The 17192-nt window shown below is 36.0% G+C and overlaps 1 protein-coding gene across 1 annotated transcript in view; it reads left to right on the top strand.

Annotated features, from left to right (window-relative positions):
* Window positions 1-17192, top strand: part of LOC137295441 (unconventional myosin heavy chain 6-like) — a 468840-nt gene that overhangs the window by 416694 nt on the left and 34954 nt on the right. The window contains exons 37-39 of the mRNA XM_067826813.1: window positions 1118-1237; window positions 11346-11413; window positions 15199-15367. Of these exons, the coding sequence (XP_067682914.1) occupies window positions 1118-1237; window positions 11346-11413; window positions 15199-15367 (357 nt within the window). The remainder of the gene's footprint in view (window positions 1-1117; window positions 1238-11345; window positions 11414-15198; window positions 15368-17192) is intronic.

Below are 17192 nucleotides of genomic sequence, written 5' to 3'. Positions count from 1 at the left end.
CCATGGAAACATTTCGGACATAGTCTCAAAATGGAGGGATGGGCTTTGTTTCCGGAGTGTGAGAAGTGTGTTTCATTTCCAGAGCAGAACTCAAAAACTTCTTAATATCTGTTAGTAAAACTTGGTAGATATGTGTGGCAGACCCCAAAGTGGTGCCTTTTGGTTTTTAAAGGTTTTTGTGATATATTATTTTCTTGGTTTCCATGGAAACGTTTCGGACTTCATTCCCAGAGCACAACTCGAAAACCATTTCATATCTTTCAGCAGATCTTGGCAGATATATGAAATTGTGACTTTGCTGGTTACAGATATGTGGCATTTATAATTTTCATGAATTCCATGGAAACAATTCAAACTTAGTCTAAAAAAACAATGAGTAACTCTCAGACTATTTGTCCTTTCAAACATGTGGGGATCGGGGGATATGCCATCTTGTGATGACTCTTGTATTGTTCAATGTATTAGAACTATTTTTTAAATTTTTTAAGATGCTTTGTGAAAAGATCAAAGGTACTTTATGAGATGACGTGCATTATGTCACACTGTATTGACATCACTACACCATTTTCATCTACCCCTGTATGATGAAACTTACTCTTGGGAACCAATGTCGCAATGCATGTCAGTCTTGAACTTCCATGTGTACAAATGCAGTGGGTGTAATCGCTATAATGTCCATAGTAAGGGGTAGACACAAATGTCTGCAGGTTTACAATACTCCTGCTGGAATGCCTAAAAGAGCTTTCACAGACCATAGTCATTCAAGGATGGAGGACACTGTTTGAGTAACTGTGATGCAAAATTACATCACCTTACTTTGTCTTCCATTTCTACCAGGGAGTATTCACCTCAGTCACTCCACTCGGTCAACTTCATTTGCAGCCTTAAGTAAATTATATTACACTAACCCTTTCAGAATTGCTTTCTTTGCTGGCTGTGTATGTACACTACTAACATATTACATGTTAGAACATTAATGCTGACATCAGCTTTTATCTGTAATGACATCTCTTGTATGTATCTTCCTTTGTGTAAGGGTGAGCTACAGCATTGAATCAAAATATTTGCTAATTTGATTATTACACAAGTCAATAATAAAATCATTCTATGTTTACAGAAACGATTGTTTATCAAGCCTTACATAAACTTTGGAGACCCAGTTGAGTGTGATCTTGTGTTTCACCAGCTGCTTGAAGATGTATTTGAAAAACGAAAGCCAATTTCCACTCAAGATGCGGTAAGTTAGTCTGCGTAATTTAAACTCAGTATCTTCCACTATAAGGCTGAAACCTCAGAAGCTTGAAATTACTGTCAAACCAACTGTTTTTCAAGATTCTTTGTGTGGAAGAATGTTTGATTCTATAGGCTAATTATCTTGCAATCATGGTATTTACATTTGTAAATTAATTTCTATTATTTTTTATCCCCATTGTACATACACCAACTGACATCTGTGATAAACGCCCTATTTATTTATGTCACTTCTCATTATTATACCACAAACAAGAAGAAGCTGAGTGTATGTATTGGCGAACTCCAAGTAACTTTTTGACACACCAAAATCTGTTTTCCTCAATAAATGCAATAAATTGTGAATGGGAAGAAATTCGTGCATTTAATTTTGCATGCATATTCCATACATCATTTCCAATAAAAGTCGGGGAGACGGGGGAGGGGTTCACTGCTCTTGCAACAGTTGACAACCTTAAATTTGGTGTTAGAGTTATGCCTAAACTTACTGAGGGTCAGTGCAACTATGCAATTGGTCATTTGGAGGGTGGGGAGTCTCACTCTGCAATTGCAAGGCAACCAAATGTGCCACAGAGTACCCTAGCACAACTTTGGCATCACTACCAGCAGCAAGCATCAACACATCATCAACCTAGGTTAGGTCGACCCTGTGTGACCACACCCGCTCAGGACAGGTTAATTCGGTTTCGACATTTGCAGAACAGGGTCACCACATCCTCCTCCACAACATGGGTAGTGCCAGGACTCTGAACAATTTCTGATTAGACTGTGAGGAACTGCTTACGTGAGGCTAGATTAGTTCCAGAAGACCTTTGCAAGGACCTTTCCTTACACGTCAACATCGGCAACAATGCAGACAGTGGTGTCGCCAACATTTTCCATGGCCATTGCAAAGATGGAGAATTTGACACCTCGACATTACCGTGATGAAATCATCAGGCCTCATGTCCTTCCTTTCATGAACTGCCAGAACATCATTTTTCAGCATGATAACGCTTGGACACATAGAGCAAGAATAACCAGGGATTTCCTTGCCCAGAACAATGTTCAGGTTCTTGATTGGCCCTCATGATCACCGGATCTTAACCCTATTGATCATTTATGGGACGATTTGGATTGTCGTGTGCGACAGTGTGACCCTCGGCCACAGATGTTACCTGCTGTTTGTGGCCTTGAGGGAAGAGTACCAACTCATTAGCAGACACTTCACTTGGAATCTGGTCCAGTCTGTGGGACGCCGATGAGAAGGAACCTTTGATTCTAATGGTGGCCACACAAGATGCTGACTGCTCTGCGACCTTGACTTTGGAACACTTGTCATTTGTGACGTACAGTTTCTTGCAGCATTGGACCATTAACATGCATTAAGGTTTTCTTCATGACTGCTCTGTATAACTGATCCTTAAGTGTATAAATTGATAACAATTTTCAGCTATGTGTTTCTTTTTTTTTTTTGTAGTATATATGCTTAATTTCCTTTCATAAGTATATATTTTCTTCGAAACTTTTGTCAAGAATTGTGATGCATGCTAATAACATTCACAAAGTCCATAAATAAAGTTAACTATCTCATTTCCAAATGAACCAGTTGATTTTTTTACCCATTTTAGGAACACAACCCTGTTCATTTCGGTATGATAGTTTCAGTTGTCCTTGGATTTCGTCTTGAAGACTAGGAAGCAGCCAGTAAGAATCCCTGACTTATGCAACCAGCTTTGAGCACAATAAGCCCCTCTCCCTTAACAGGTGGCAATATTCTGGTACATGACTGAAGAGGAGATAGCAAACCACTGTGTTCCTGTTGTATGGGAAGGATTTAAACATGTTTTGTTCTAGTGTACAGGCTTGGCTTGTAACTCTCTTTATGTGTGCATAAGAGTTGGTTCCTTAGTCAAACCATATCAGACCTCTCTATTTTGTGAGCCTACATTTTTTTAGCGGAAACCAAATTTGTGAAGCAATTTCCATAACTTTTGAAATGATCAAAGAATGATTTGTTAGCATATGTTTAGTTTTTCCAGAGAGACCGAGATATTTTGTTTATAAGGAGACTCCATGGTGTTTCTAACCAGCTGTTGTTAAAATGAATTGACTTTCTCACATTCTGTGGGTCCTCTCTGTTGTGTATGTGCAAGTTGAATCAGTGTGGTATTGCAAGATAAGTTTGAACTTCCTTTCTATAAGTGCAGTTCATAAATGATACTTACCCAAAGCATATTTAGGCCTACTACGTTCACTTTTTAAAAAATTAAATACTTTGCTAATAATTATCTCCCTCAGAAATGAAGTTGCATATCTCATAAACTTTTTGTGAGATCTTAACCAAACATGGTACATATGGCAAGCATGATCCCTAGATGTGCCTTTTGGATACTGCAGATTCAGTTTAACTGTTGTGGCTCTCATAAAAAGAATGTTGAACTGCGATCACACCCTTTCACGATATCGAAAATAGCTCAACAAATTGGCTGTTGCACTCTGGTAAATATTGTAATCTAGTGAAATTAAGTGCGGATGGCAACTGACAGTGTTTATTGTACATATCCATTGTTTTTCAGATGCTTAAAACATGCAGGGTTTACTCAATAATAATCATACCAACAGCAAAACAGCATACTGTAGTAACTTAAGAAAGACAAGGCATGCCATCAGTCGAGTACTTAAATGTGTTTTTTTGTGTGTTTTTTTTGTTTTTTTTATTGGTTCATATGATTACACATAGTACAAAACACAGGTATATATGGATGGATGATATACAGAAATCATATCAACATTTGGGTAATAGACATATACAGGTTGATATAGGTGATTGGTAGGTATATAGGAAGATTCAAATTTATCCAAGTACTGGGAAAAGAGGGCCCCATTTATGACTGAAATGATCTATCTTATTAGTTTTTTGGCATATATGTTTCTCAACAAAGAATATTTCTTTTAGGGTTTTTGTAAATGAAGTCATATCAGGATGTATATTCTTAATACTACATATGTAAATGTGTCTTTTGGCTGCAAGGGTGATGTGGTTTAGTAATGTATTTCGGTTTAGAGTACCAAACCAAACCATATGTTTTGTAAAGTGAAATGGATGAGGGAATGAATTGTTGAGCCAAATTTGTATTTTTCTCCAAAATGTTTGTTTTACCTTGGCATTCCCAATACACATGACAAACAGTCTCATTTATATCCTTGCAGAAACAGCATGTACTACTATCAACTTTCTTCATTTTAAGCAATTCTCTTTTAGTATAAATAGCACCTTGTAGAAATCTATATTGAAAATCTATGAGTTTTGTGTCTTGCAAACCTTTTCTGTATCCTGTGAATATTTTTTCCCAGTCAAAGTCTGTTTTGGGGAAAAACCGCTGCCACTTTTTACAAACATTTTGGTATATATCATTGGAAATAAGTTTATCATAAAAAGTTCTGCATTCTTTAGATGTTTTTATGAGACAAGTCTGGCAATGGTTAATATTTAAATCCCAGACTGGTATTGAATGACATTGATTTAGAGTATTTTTCCAAGAATCTGGAAACGTGTGTAGTAAATATCTATAATCTAAAAAAGTACCTTTGATATCATATACTTCTTTTAAAGATTCCAATGACAATAATCCATTTTCATCACAAATATCCCTAATATTAATAATCCCTTTATCTGCCCAATTCTTTATATAGTTTAATGAATTTTTGAAATTGTGATTAAACCATAATGGTTGTGATAGAATTTGATTGATGTTATTTGGGTCAATATAATGTTTTTGGTGAAATAGTTGCCATGCTTTCAGTGCATCCTGCCAAAAAGGGTTTTCAATCTTAATGTAGGCCTCAGAATTTGCTCCTAAATTAAATATGTCTTTGAAAGGTATGTTGCATGGATTTTCCTTATCACCTTTTCCGAAGTATCGTCGCAACGTGGATCATTTCAAAGCGTCTATAAATGTTTTAATATCGATCATTCTCAAACCTCCTTCTTTATAGTTATTTTTTATTATATTCCTCTTTATTTTGTCATTCTTGTCATTCCAAACAAATTTAAAAAGCATTTTTTCAATAGAAGTAATAAAATCTGCTGGTGGGTTGGGCAGGGAATTGAAAATATGAACCAATTTGGAGATTGCTAGAGTTTTTATTACTGTTATTTTACCAATAAGTGTTAAATTTCTCTTTCTCCAAGATGCTAGGAGTCTATTAATTTCTTCATGTCTTTTCCTAGTGTTAATTACCCATAGATCTTCAAGATCTGGTGTAAATTTGATACCTAGTACATCAAATTCACCAACTACCCATTCAACTTTTAGATCATGACATATCATATCAGTAGATTTAGCTTTTGATCCAATCCATATTGCTTTTGATTTATACACATTAATTTTCAAACCTGACATCTTGTAAAAAGTATTAACTGTGTCTATTGCAGAGTACAAACTCTCTTCAGTTCCATTCAGAAATAGTTCAGTATCATCGGCATATTGATTCAGTTTATATTCATTATCATAAATAACTATACCTTTGATATTTTCATTATGTCTTATCATGCAACCAAGAATCTCAGCTACAAAGAGGAAAAGATATGGGGATAAAGGGTCTCCTTGTCTACAGCCCCTTTCATTTGAAAAAAACTCAGATAAGTTACCATGCTGGATGACACAAGATGTTGTTTCATAAGTTAGTGTATTTATCCATCCTATCAGTTTGGGGCCAAATTTGAATTTATGGAGGACTAGATTGATAAAATCTTTTGAAACAGAATCAAAAGCTTTTTCAAAATCAATAAGGATTAGCAAACCAGGGATGTTCTGTTTCTTTGTTTCGAACATAATATCATATAATAATCTTGTATTTTCACTAATTGTCCTCCCTGGTATAAAACCAGTTTGGTTAGAATGAATGAGTTCGTCTAGGGTAGTTTTTAATCTGTGTGCTATACAGGAGCTGATAATTTTGTAAATAGCATTAAGTAATGTGATCGGTCTCCAGTTTTTAAGTAATGTTCTATCTTTATTGGTTTTTGGAATACAGGTAATAACACCTCTTTTCCAATTCACAGACATTTCATTCTTGGCTAATACATCTCTAATGAATCTATAGATCCATGTTTTTAATTCTTTCCAAAAAAATTTAAAGAAATCAATAGGAAAACCATTAATCCCTGGGCTTTTATTATTCTTCATTCTGTGCACAGTATTACTAATTTCATCTAAACTGATTTCTCTTTCAAGATAGTCCCTCTGTGTTTGGTTTAGGATTGGGGTATTAATATCCTTCAAACAATTTTCATCCTCATATTGTTTGTGAGAGGCATACAGATTTTTGTAAAATAATTTTAGTTCATTCAGTATTGACTTGCTGTCAGTAATTTCACTATTATCATTAGTTACTAACTTGTTGATTGATCTTTGGGTGAACGTTCTATTTTCCAGGTGACAGAAATATTTTGAAGGTTTTTCTCCTTCTTTATACCAAAGAAGTCGGTTTCGAATTTGTATTCCTTTCATTTCCTCATTTTTAATTTCTTCCATTTCTTTCTTATATTTTGATAGTTCACTCAAAAGTTCTTCATCTATGTTTTGAAAGTTTTTTCTTATAGTATCTTCAACCTGTTTTATTTTAAGTTCTAACTGTTCTGTATTTTTTGCTTTTGTTTTCTTCAAGTAGGATGAGAAAGATATAGTCTTTCCTCGAATTTTCATTAATAACGTTTCCAGAAATAAAGAGTTAGAAATAGTAAGTATAATATTTTCGGTGTTATTAAGATCATCCAATTTTTCTGTTGCATATTCCTGAACTGTGTCGTTCAAAATAGATCTGACTAAGTTTCCATATTCAGGATTTAACAGCAATGAAGTGTTAAACTTCCAATATCCATGTTCCTGGCCTAAAGTGTTGGAAAAGGTTAATGTAATTGTTGAGTGATCACTTTTATAGCCTGGCAAAATATCTGAGTCTAGAGTTATGTCAAATATATCCTCTGATACAATAAAGAAATCCAGTCTGGCTTGTTGTCTTGGATTTTTTTTCCACCAGGTGTATTTTCTGCATTTATCATTCATATTCCTCCAAACATCAACAAGATTATAAGATTCAATAAATTCTAAAACAGTATTTCTTGATTTAGGGTTGTTTACATGTTTATAATTCTCAAGATCAATTGTTGGATCAATCACCAAATTCCAGTCTCCAACTATTATCAGAGAATCATTCTCAAGATTTAGAATATTTTTAAATAGATTAGTGTAAAAATTACTGTCATCGATATTTGGACCATAGAGATTAGTTAGTGTTAGTCTTTTATCCTCTATTGTTACATCAGCTATTATATAATTTCCATTTTCATCTATTAAGGTCTTATGTATTTTAAGATCAATATCATTATTAAAGAGAATGGCCACTCCTCTGGAATTAGATTTAAAAGGTGCAATTATGGATTGTAAACCTCATTCATTTCTCATGATATTGCAAGTAGATGCATCAATATGAATATCTTGCAGACATATGATTGAGTGTAGTTTTTTCCGGTGTATGTTCATTAATTCTTTTCTTTTAAATTTGTCTGCAAGTCCTCTACAATTAGCTGAGATAACTTTGATTTTCTTAACATTATCCATTGTAGTCAATGGTTACGAGAACTATCAATATACCTAAAATTAAACTGTCTGACACAGTGGTATCCTTGCCAACTGAATGGAGGTAGAAGCGCTCATAACATGCTTGTGGGAGAGCTTGTACAGTAAATATTTGTGTTGTGATATCACGAGAACCTTTTTTTCCTGATAAATAGAAAACATGTATTAAAAGAAACAGAGGGTAACTAAAACGAAATAGCGGGCGAACCATGTTCTTGGTCTTCGAAGTCAAGCCGCATGAATGATAGTCCAAATGTGTGCAATGTGAACTAGAGCTAGATGTCCAACTGACGTAATATATATACATTGATGCCGGGACCTGCCTCTAATAGTATTGAAAGAGGAATACTTATCCAGAAACATCCTGAGTGGAGAAAAAGCGTAGAACGTCATAGATAACATCATACGAACTTCGTCTAACTGTGCTAACACATCCATCAGAGTAACATAACAACATCCGGTAGCCATCCGGTAGCCATCCGGTACTTAAATGTTTGCTGTGTGCAACACACCGTGCTATAGCTTGTGTAGACACAGTCATCCAGAAAACACATGCCAGAAAACACATTTTATTTGATCAAATTCAGTCACATTTTGCTTCATTAAAACTGTTGACAGAAACAAGGGAGACACCATGAGAGAAGGGCATTACCTCATTCCATACCCGTACATTGGACATCTCTGCACAGCTGATCGCTATTTCCAGCTTTGTTGAATAATAAGATGTAACATAACAGGAACAACAATTGAATTATCATGTCTAGTGATTTTTTATTGCAAGTTTCCCGTATATATATATATATATTTCTGTCCTTTGAAAGTACGATTTTACTTGGCCTTTGTTCAACATTATGTAATAGGTACTATAACGCTGATGTCTAATAACGCTGGGGGTCATCCATAAACCCCAAGACCCGTGTTATGATGAGGTATGACTGTATTACAATTTTGACCAATTAATTGCACCATTGCACTTAATATGAGAAAATCATGCTTTTCCACTGGTTTAGAAAAAAGAATAAAGAGGATAACTAGGAAGTGGATGGTAATGCAATCATGTAGGGGTTAAGAAATGGCTTTTTGGCCCCAAACAGGGTTGGCAACACTGTATTCAGCGACAGCTTATGGAGTGGGTCTGCCATGAATTCCTCAAAGTGGATTAAAGAGTATGTGACATGATGGTGCAGCTGATTCAGTCGTCACCAATTATGGAACACCATGAAGATGAGGACGGTTTTGGGATCAATTCTAAGCTGGAGGTTACATGTGTTATGGATGGCACCTCAGTATTGAGTGGTAACGTGTCAATGCTCCCTCACGGCATCCCATTAAGCAATGCTTAGCAATGAGAGTGAGTTTATCCTTTGGTGTCATATCCATGGGCTCAGGGTCCGACAAAGTTTCCCTTTTGTTTTTCTCTTTGCGTTGTAAGAATGCTAGAAACACTTCAGCCGTGTTGGGACCTAGGTAGATCATACGAGTATTCAATTCCCTGTCACATCACACCATGTACCCGACCCCACAGGCTTGGTGTTCTTGCATTTTGTACATGAAACTGTGTTTGGTCGTTGTGTTGGGTGTGACCTGTTTGATGAGCACTTCAAAGTTGGCATAGATCATGTTATGCACAGGCATTCAATATTTATATAATAGATGTGATTTGACCCTGAAACCTCTGACCATGCACAGATGCAAGAAAATTATCGGAAAAAATGGTCTACAGTGATTTATTGACCTGCCTGAAAAACGTCAAGATTCATAATGACACCCCCATACATGTGTAGGAGGCTCCCACGTTGTGCATGTACTTCCCCATTCATTGTGTTTGCGTGTGGTGATAACATGAAATGACGTTGCATACACAAGATGAATGCCATTGTAATGTTCCTCAATGGGTTTTATTTCTACCAGACTTCAAACTTCAGGCCCTCTACTTTTTTTTGAAGAGTGTACATGTTGCTGAAAATTTTACAAAACCATTTGAATCAAGAACACAACCGCAGGGCATCAAAGTAACACTCTGGTGACTCGTACACTTTTTCGGGGTCTCGTAAGAAAATTTTGGGGGACAATAGGTCAGTACTCTGTGAACGCCCTGATATTGTTCGTGTGAGAAATAATTTTCTCAGGGTAGTAAAAAAGAAGCGCGAGGAAGTGTTCGAGCCAGTGTTCACGACATTTGTTAATTCCTCGCACACTGCCAGCAGTCAGTTGGTACCTGATGGGTGTGCTTCTTCATGCTGCTTGCTCCCGCAAGGGCTTTCTCCCAGGTTGCGAGTTGGTATTCAGGACAATTTCCACAGATAACAGAGACTACCATTCCGAGTTTAATGGTGCGGTTTTCTTCAATTGGGTTATAGACAAGTTGGTACCAGCTCTACCAGAGAAGTCTTTTATCATAATGTCCAATGATCCATACCACAGCATGCAGGACCCCTACAGTAAAGCCCCGACATCAAACAGTCGAAAAGGTGATATGATATCATGGCTCAACATATTTCAGATTGCAAAGGCAACAAAGCCTCAGCTGTATGAGATCATAAAAAGCCACAAAGGTGAACCTGTCTACAAAGTTGACAGTTACATAAAAAGTAAGGGTCACAATATTCTGCGAATTTCCACCCTATCACTATGACCTAACCCCATTGAAATGATATGGGATGTTGTCAAAGGAGATGTTGCCAGATCAAACACAACTTTTAGATTACCTGACGTAGAGGTTTTGGTTAAGGAATCCCTAAACAAAATTATGACTGAAACTTGGAAAAACTATGTCAACAAGATAGCTAACGTCATTGAACAACATTACTGGTCTTGGGATGGCTTACCACAGGCAACTGTGGCACCATTTGTCACCACTTTAAGTCGTGACTATGACACTACGACAGACGAGGAACTGACAGGTCTCCTGGAATAGATTTTAAGATATCCCTGTCATGACTGGCTTTTCCGTTTCTGCAGTTTTGCCCCGCCGCAACAGGTGACAACTTTTGCATTTTCAACACTTTTGGTGGAGTCCTGAAAATGTTCAAATATAGGAAACCTGTTGGGTATTAGTCAGTGATAAACGTGTACTATTTATGTTCATGTGGTAGTTTTGTACAATGATGAAATTTGCAATTCATCAGTCCATTTCTGACTCAAGCACACTGTAATGGGATTGTGTTGTCAGACTCTCTGACTTGGCTGACACATGTCATTGTATCCCAATTGCGATGATCGTTGCTTGTGCTGTTGATCACTGGGTTGTCTGGTACAGATTTCATTATTTACAGACTGCTTCCATGTAGTTGGAATAGTGTTGAGTGAGGCTTAAAACTAAACTTACTCACCCTTCTGAAATTCTACTATGTCAAATGTCAATTGCATGTATGTATGTCTTTGTTCCTCTAAGCAACCATATTTGAACGTTTTGACTATTGCCATTTCTTAGCTTCATTATTAATTAATGTTCTTCAAATTTTGTTTTAGATTCACCTGTGTGCATTGAAAGTACAATCAGAGATAGAAGATATGAGGAGTGGAGAGATTGACTACAGGTAGGGCGAGTGCAGTCAGGCAGCATTTAAATTTGTTATCTCACACCCAAACAAAACATGAAGTTTTTCTCTTTGAGACAATAGGAAACTTTACACACATGTGCTAACCTGGTGTCCTTTTTTTATTATTCAGGAAACAGAGAAGTTTGATGTTAGTTACCAAGGTTCTTGAGAACATTTCTTTGTGAAACTTTTCCCATGTAAGTGATGGAAATAGTGCTTTATTTAGGTACCATGGCATTGAAAATAGTGAAGTGCCACATAGGAAATATATCTCAATGCCATGGCAGTACAGTGCACCCTGTCTAATTCAGACCAGCTGGGGACCAAATTAAAAAGTCCACATTAGACAGCAGTCTGAGCTACACAGAAATTTCCCAAATAATTCAGTTTATTCAAAACCAAAACCAGTGATTTTTCCCTCTATTAAACTAATTATTAATAACAATCTCAGTGCCATAGTTTGACATGGACAAAGCCATTTTGAATATCAGTGTGCATGATAGGAAATCCTGTTCTAGATGATAACATAGTTTCTGGGTCAGTTTATTGAACCAGGACAAATGAAGCATAGACTATTCTGACTGTCAAGAAAGCCAGCACTCCAGTTTACAAGTTTAATGGATTAAAATTATCTGCTTATGGCACTGTTAGTAATTGCTTTTCTGTCCCTGCATTTATACATTAGGAATGATCTCAACATTGTTTGTATCAAGCATCATAATCATTTGTCAGTTAAGAAACTGCATGCCCTATACATGTATTACCACAGATAAACCAACCCCCTAAGTTAACTCTTAAAACGATCACACAACAATCAGCAGTTATCGTCTTGGACACAAAAGTAGGTATGTTTGGTGAGAATAGTATCTAATCACGATTTTACTGTTTTACATTAACTGCAATGAATATTTATGTTTCTCCAATATTTATAACTTTTGCTCACATTATTCTCAGCAAACACTATCATATTGCATCTACTCACATCTCAAAATGAACTGTAGTTGATAGAAACTGGATACATATTTTGTTTCGCCAATTTCCATGCATAACAACTATCTGGCAATACACAAAAAAACTGTCACATAATTCAGTTATTTTCCTAAATATTCCACATTTGTAGAGCAAAACCTGCCATTAAAATGACACAATACTAGAATGTTTTTCTCTTTATAAAATAATAGTTTCAGATACTATATAGTTAAAATCATGGCATCAGAATTCATAATGTTATATTAAAGGGTACATTTAACCAAATCATTGCTTTGGGAACGTGTCCACTGCACAGCTGATTGCTATTTCTGGCAATATATAAGAGACAATTACACATGGTAAAAAAATGCACTTACCAAAACAAATCATCAAAAGTGCCAATGCGATGAAAAAAAAGCTCGCAAAATCAGATTTCAAACGATTCACTAATTTTCCCCCACCGATGGGTGAAAAATTGGTTTCAACAGCTGTGCTCTACTGCACCCATACCCCATGCACAGTGAATAGGTTAGCGGAGCTTGGAACAGTGTGCGTGCCTGGAGTATGAGGTCATGAGCAGTAGTCTAATCTTGGTTGTGTACCCAAACAAGTAAATAATCTACTTGTTACCTAAACAAAACCATGTTGATTTTGATGAGCAGCCTCTGTCAGAGAGAAAACTCAATATCTGTTTAACCATTCACAGTTCTGTGGTACGCCTCATCTGTCTGTCCGTATGTAATTATTTTGTTTCCGGCGGATAACTCGGAAGCCATTCAATATTTTTAGACCAAACTTCATAGATATAATAATCTCAACCTATAGTTGTGCCTTTTGCTCTTTACAGGTTTTTATGATTTATTATTTTCTGTTTCCATGTAAATGTTTCGGACTTTGTCTCAAAATGGAGAGATTGTCTTTGTTTCCAGAGCAGAACTCAAAAACCATTCAATATTTTTTCTGCAATACTTGCTAGATATGTGTGGCAGACTCCAAAGTGGTGTCTTTTGATATTTACAGGTTTTTGTGATTTATTATTTTCACAATTTCAGTGGAAACGTTTTGGACTTTGTCTCAAAAGTGAGAGGTGTGTTTCGTTTCTTGAGCAGAACTCAAAAACCTCTTAATATCTGTTAGTAAAACTTGGTAGATATGTGTGGCAGACCCCAAAGTAGTGCCTTTTGGTATTTACAGGTTTATGTGACTTATTATTTTCTTGGTTTCCATGGAAACGTTTCAGATTTAGTCTCAAAATGGAGGGATGGGCTTCGTTTCCAGAGCAGAACTCAAAAACCGTTCAATATTTTTCTGCAAAACTTGGTAGATATATCAATCAGAAGCTGAAGTGGTGCCTTTTGCTATGTACATGTTTTTGTGATTTATTATTTTCTCGGTTTCTATGGAAATGTTTTGGACATAGTCTCAAAAGTGAGAGGTGTGTTTCGTTTCCGGAGCAGAACTAATATTGAACACCCCACCATTAGACTAGCACCAAAATGTTCCATGTAAAAACAAAAAAAAAATAAAAATGCCAAAACTCTGTAAATACCAACCAACTATGGGTTGAGATTATTATATCTATCAAGTTTGGTGTAAACATATTGAACGGTTTCTGAGTCATGCTCCGGAAACAAAATGATTATGAAGGGTTGGACAGGCATCGACTATATCCCCCTGCATTACATGCCTGGGGGATAATAAACAGGATTAAATATACCAGAAATGTCATCTTTGCTGAAGCTGAAAAGTTTGTCTAATCTACAAAATACACTGAAAACTCTATCACCAGCACATCATCCAAAACAACCCATAAGGAAAGTCCTTCAGCATCAAATAAAATTACCTTCTCATTCTCCTGCCAAACAGACTTGACATGGGTAAACTTTGACACTACAAAAGGCTTCCCCAGTCAACCCACCAAAAAGTTAGTATTTCCCCAAAATATAATCAAGTGGAATTGTAGAGGACTAAGGGTTAATTTTAATGAATTACATCTATTAGTCCAAGATTTTACACCTTCAAAATTCTGTCTTCAGGAAACCTATCTAGAACAGATAGATTTGCTTAATTTACATCAGTTTGATGCATATCATTACTTTTCACCTCCAGGTGACAGTGTCACCAGAGGATCTTCAATACTTTATGATGGATTTCAGGTGTTGAGTACTGAAGTGGTTCTCAGGCTTAATGAGTTAATATGAATCTGTGTATCTGTATAATGTGAGACAGTAAATATTTACACTGTTTTCAATATGAATTTCACTTATTTGATACTCATGTCACGGCATGTATATCCATCTCTGTTCACGTAAGTTAGTATTTTATAATAAGAGCAAGCATATATGCACACAAGGAGCTCCCTGACTGGCTCACATGCTGCATGTGACTGGTAATAGTCTTTTTGATCAATCATTAATCAGTGATCATTAATCAGTGATCGATTGTTTTGACAATCATGAAAATTCAAACAATTCCCAACACCAGTTAAAATCTTTTCATGTAAAAGGTTTTACTTAAGATGATATCATATTTTGTTGAGGTCAAAGGGATTTTCGTGAGTGCTTTTTCCCGCTGAAACATTTGGGAGTAGAAAATGGCATTAGAAAACAGATTTACCTTTGAAAGTACTTCAGGCACAGACTTAAAATTTGGTGTGAAGTGGCTTTAACTGAAGAGCATTGCAACAGTTTCCTACAATATTCCATTCTTTAAGGTTTGGAAACATTGTGGATAGTTGCTTCTTGCAAGTTTGTTAGTTCTTTGATTTTATGTTCCTGTTTTAATGTGTTGTGATGCTTTTCATCTACTTACAGTTCTGTGGTCAGGATACTACCAAGGGATTTGAGAATGATGATAAGACTTGAAGACATCTCCACTACTCACAAAACTGTGCTTGATATGAGTCCTCAGAATGCTGTGTTATCATTTATCCAGGTCCTCATGTCATGGCAACTATTTGGAGCAACAGTCTTTGAAGTTGGGGTAAATATTTACCGAGAGATATTATTATCTCTCTTCCTCTGTCCATAATCATTTTGTTTCCGGAGCATAACTCAGAAACCGTTCAATATTTTTAGACCAGTCTTGATAGATATGATTATCTTGATAGATATGATAATCTGTAACGTGGTAGATATGTGTGGCAGACCCCAAAGTGGTGCTTTTTGGTATTTACAGGTTTTTGTGATTTATTATTTTCTGGGTTTCCATGGAAACATTTCAGACTTTGTCTGAAAAGTGAGAGGTGTGTTTCATTTCCGGAGCACATCTCAAAAAGCTCCTAATATCTGTCAGTAAAACTTGGTAGATATATGTGGCAGACCCCAACGTGGTGCCTTTTGTTATTTACAGCTTTTTGTGATTTATTATTTTCTGGGTTTCCATGGAAACGTTTCGGACTTGGGATGGGCTTCCGAGCACAGCTCAACAAACATCTAAATCTCTTTCTGCGAAACATGGCAGATATGTAGGGGAGACCCTAACACTACAAAAATGACTTGGTTTCCAGAAACCTGGAAACCATCCGTAATGTGGTTAATTGTAGAATCCAGTTGGTTTCCATTCACTGAAACTCACTAACTGAGTTTCCAACTAGATTCCATTTTGGATTCTGTGATTTTGGTATTTCTGTAAATGAAAACCAAAATGAAACTAAGTTCAGGGGTTTCTTGTTGGTTTCCATATCTGGAATTTGTAACCCAAAGATCTCATTAAATAGAAAGCAACATAAAAGCAGAAAATGTAGTTTCATGTTGGTTTTCATTGCTCTGTTTTGAAATAAGTAATATGAAATGTGTAATTGTTTGCCATCCTGACATCCAGTTGGTATCTATTCAGTGAAACTGGGTGACCTAGTTTCCAAACAGAATCCATAATGGATACTCTAAGCTCTGGAGATGGAAACTAACAAGAAGCTATGCTCATGTTAGTTTTGAAGATTAACTATTCACGTGGTCTTATAATTCAATCTGAATATGCCTGGGGATGGAATAGCAGATTCATATCATTGCTTAGATGAACAAGACAAAAGTAAATTGTTGACGCATCATTCAGTGGATATCACAATTTTCTAAATGTGTCTTCAAACTGATGATAAAAGAACAAACGATACATTTTGTTTCTTCACATTGTTGTTTATTCATGATGTCATGAAGGATCATATTCAAACTACCATGCACACAAACTTCACAATAACCATACTAAACATACAAATGGTGAAGTTTAGGAAGAATGACTATAAATGGCCTTTGCTCAGCTATGTGCATGTGGCACACTTAGTCTGGTTTCTCTAAACTGGGAGGAATGAGGCAAGTCAAGGTTTCGGTTGTCTGCTTGTGTCAAATTGAGGATCAGATGCTTTCTTTATCTGAAAAGAAATGATAAAACAGTTATACCTATATACAAGAATAACAGGTGAATTGACTCAAAATATAAGAAAATGACTCAGCATAGGTACATTGATCAAACTTTTATTATATATTAATTATGACTTATTGGATCATTGACTTATGGTATGGGCTTGTATTCATAGCATTTGCGTATCCTAATGTTCCTTTCAGTAAATATATTGTATAAAAATGAGTAAAATTAAAGCCGCTTAGGCAATATTTCAGCTATAGAGTAATAATTAAAAGGTAAATGATAAAATATATAAAAACAGGCTATAGACTACCAACTCCTGGAAATGTGAAATGGTGTAAGCATTTAGGAAGATTAGTATAAGTCATTAAAGGAACACTGATGCGGAGCAATTTCCGTGGACTGGTTTAAACTTGTGTTATTGTTTTTCTCCCGTGAGTACCCGGAT

This window comes from Haliotis asinina, chromosome 8 (assembly GCF_037392515.1).
Source record: "Haliotis asinina isolate JCU_RB_2024 chromosome 8, JCU_Hal_asi_v2, whole genome shotgun sequence".
In the NCBI taxonomy this organism is placed as follows: Eukaryota; Metazoa; Mollusca; class Gastropoda; order Lepetellida; family Haliotidae; genus Haliotis; species Haliotis asinina.
This window is presented reverse-complemented; position numbering and strand designations above follow the sequence as displayed.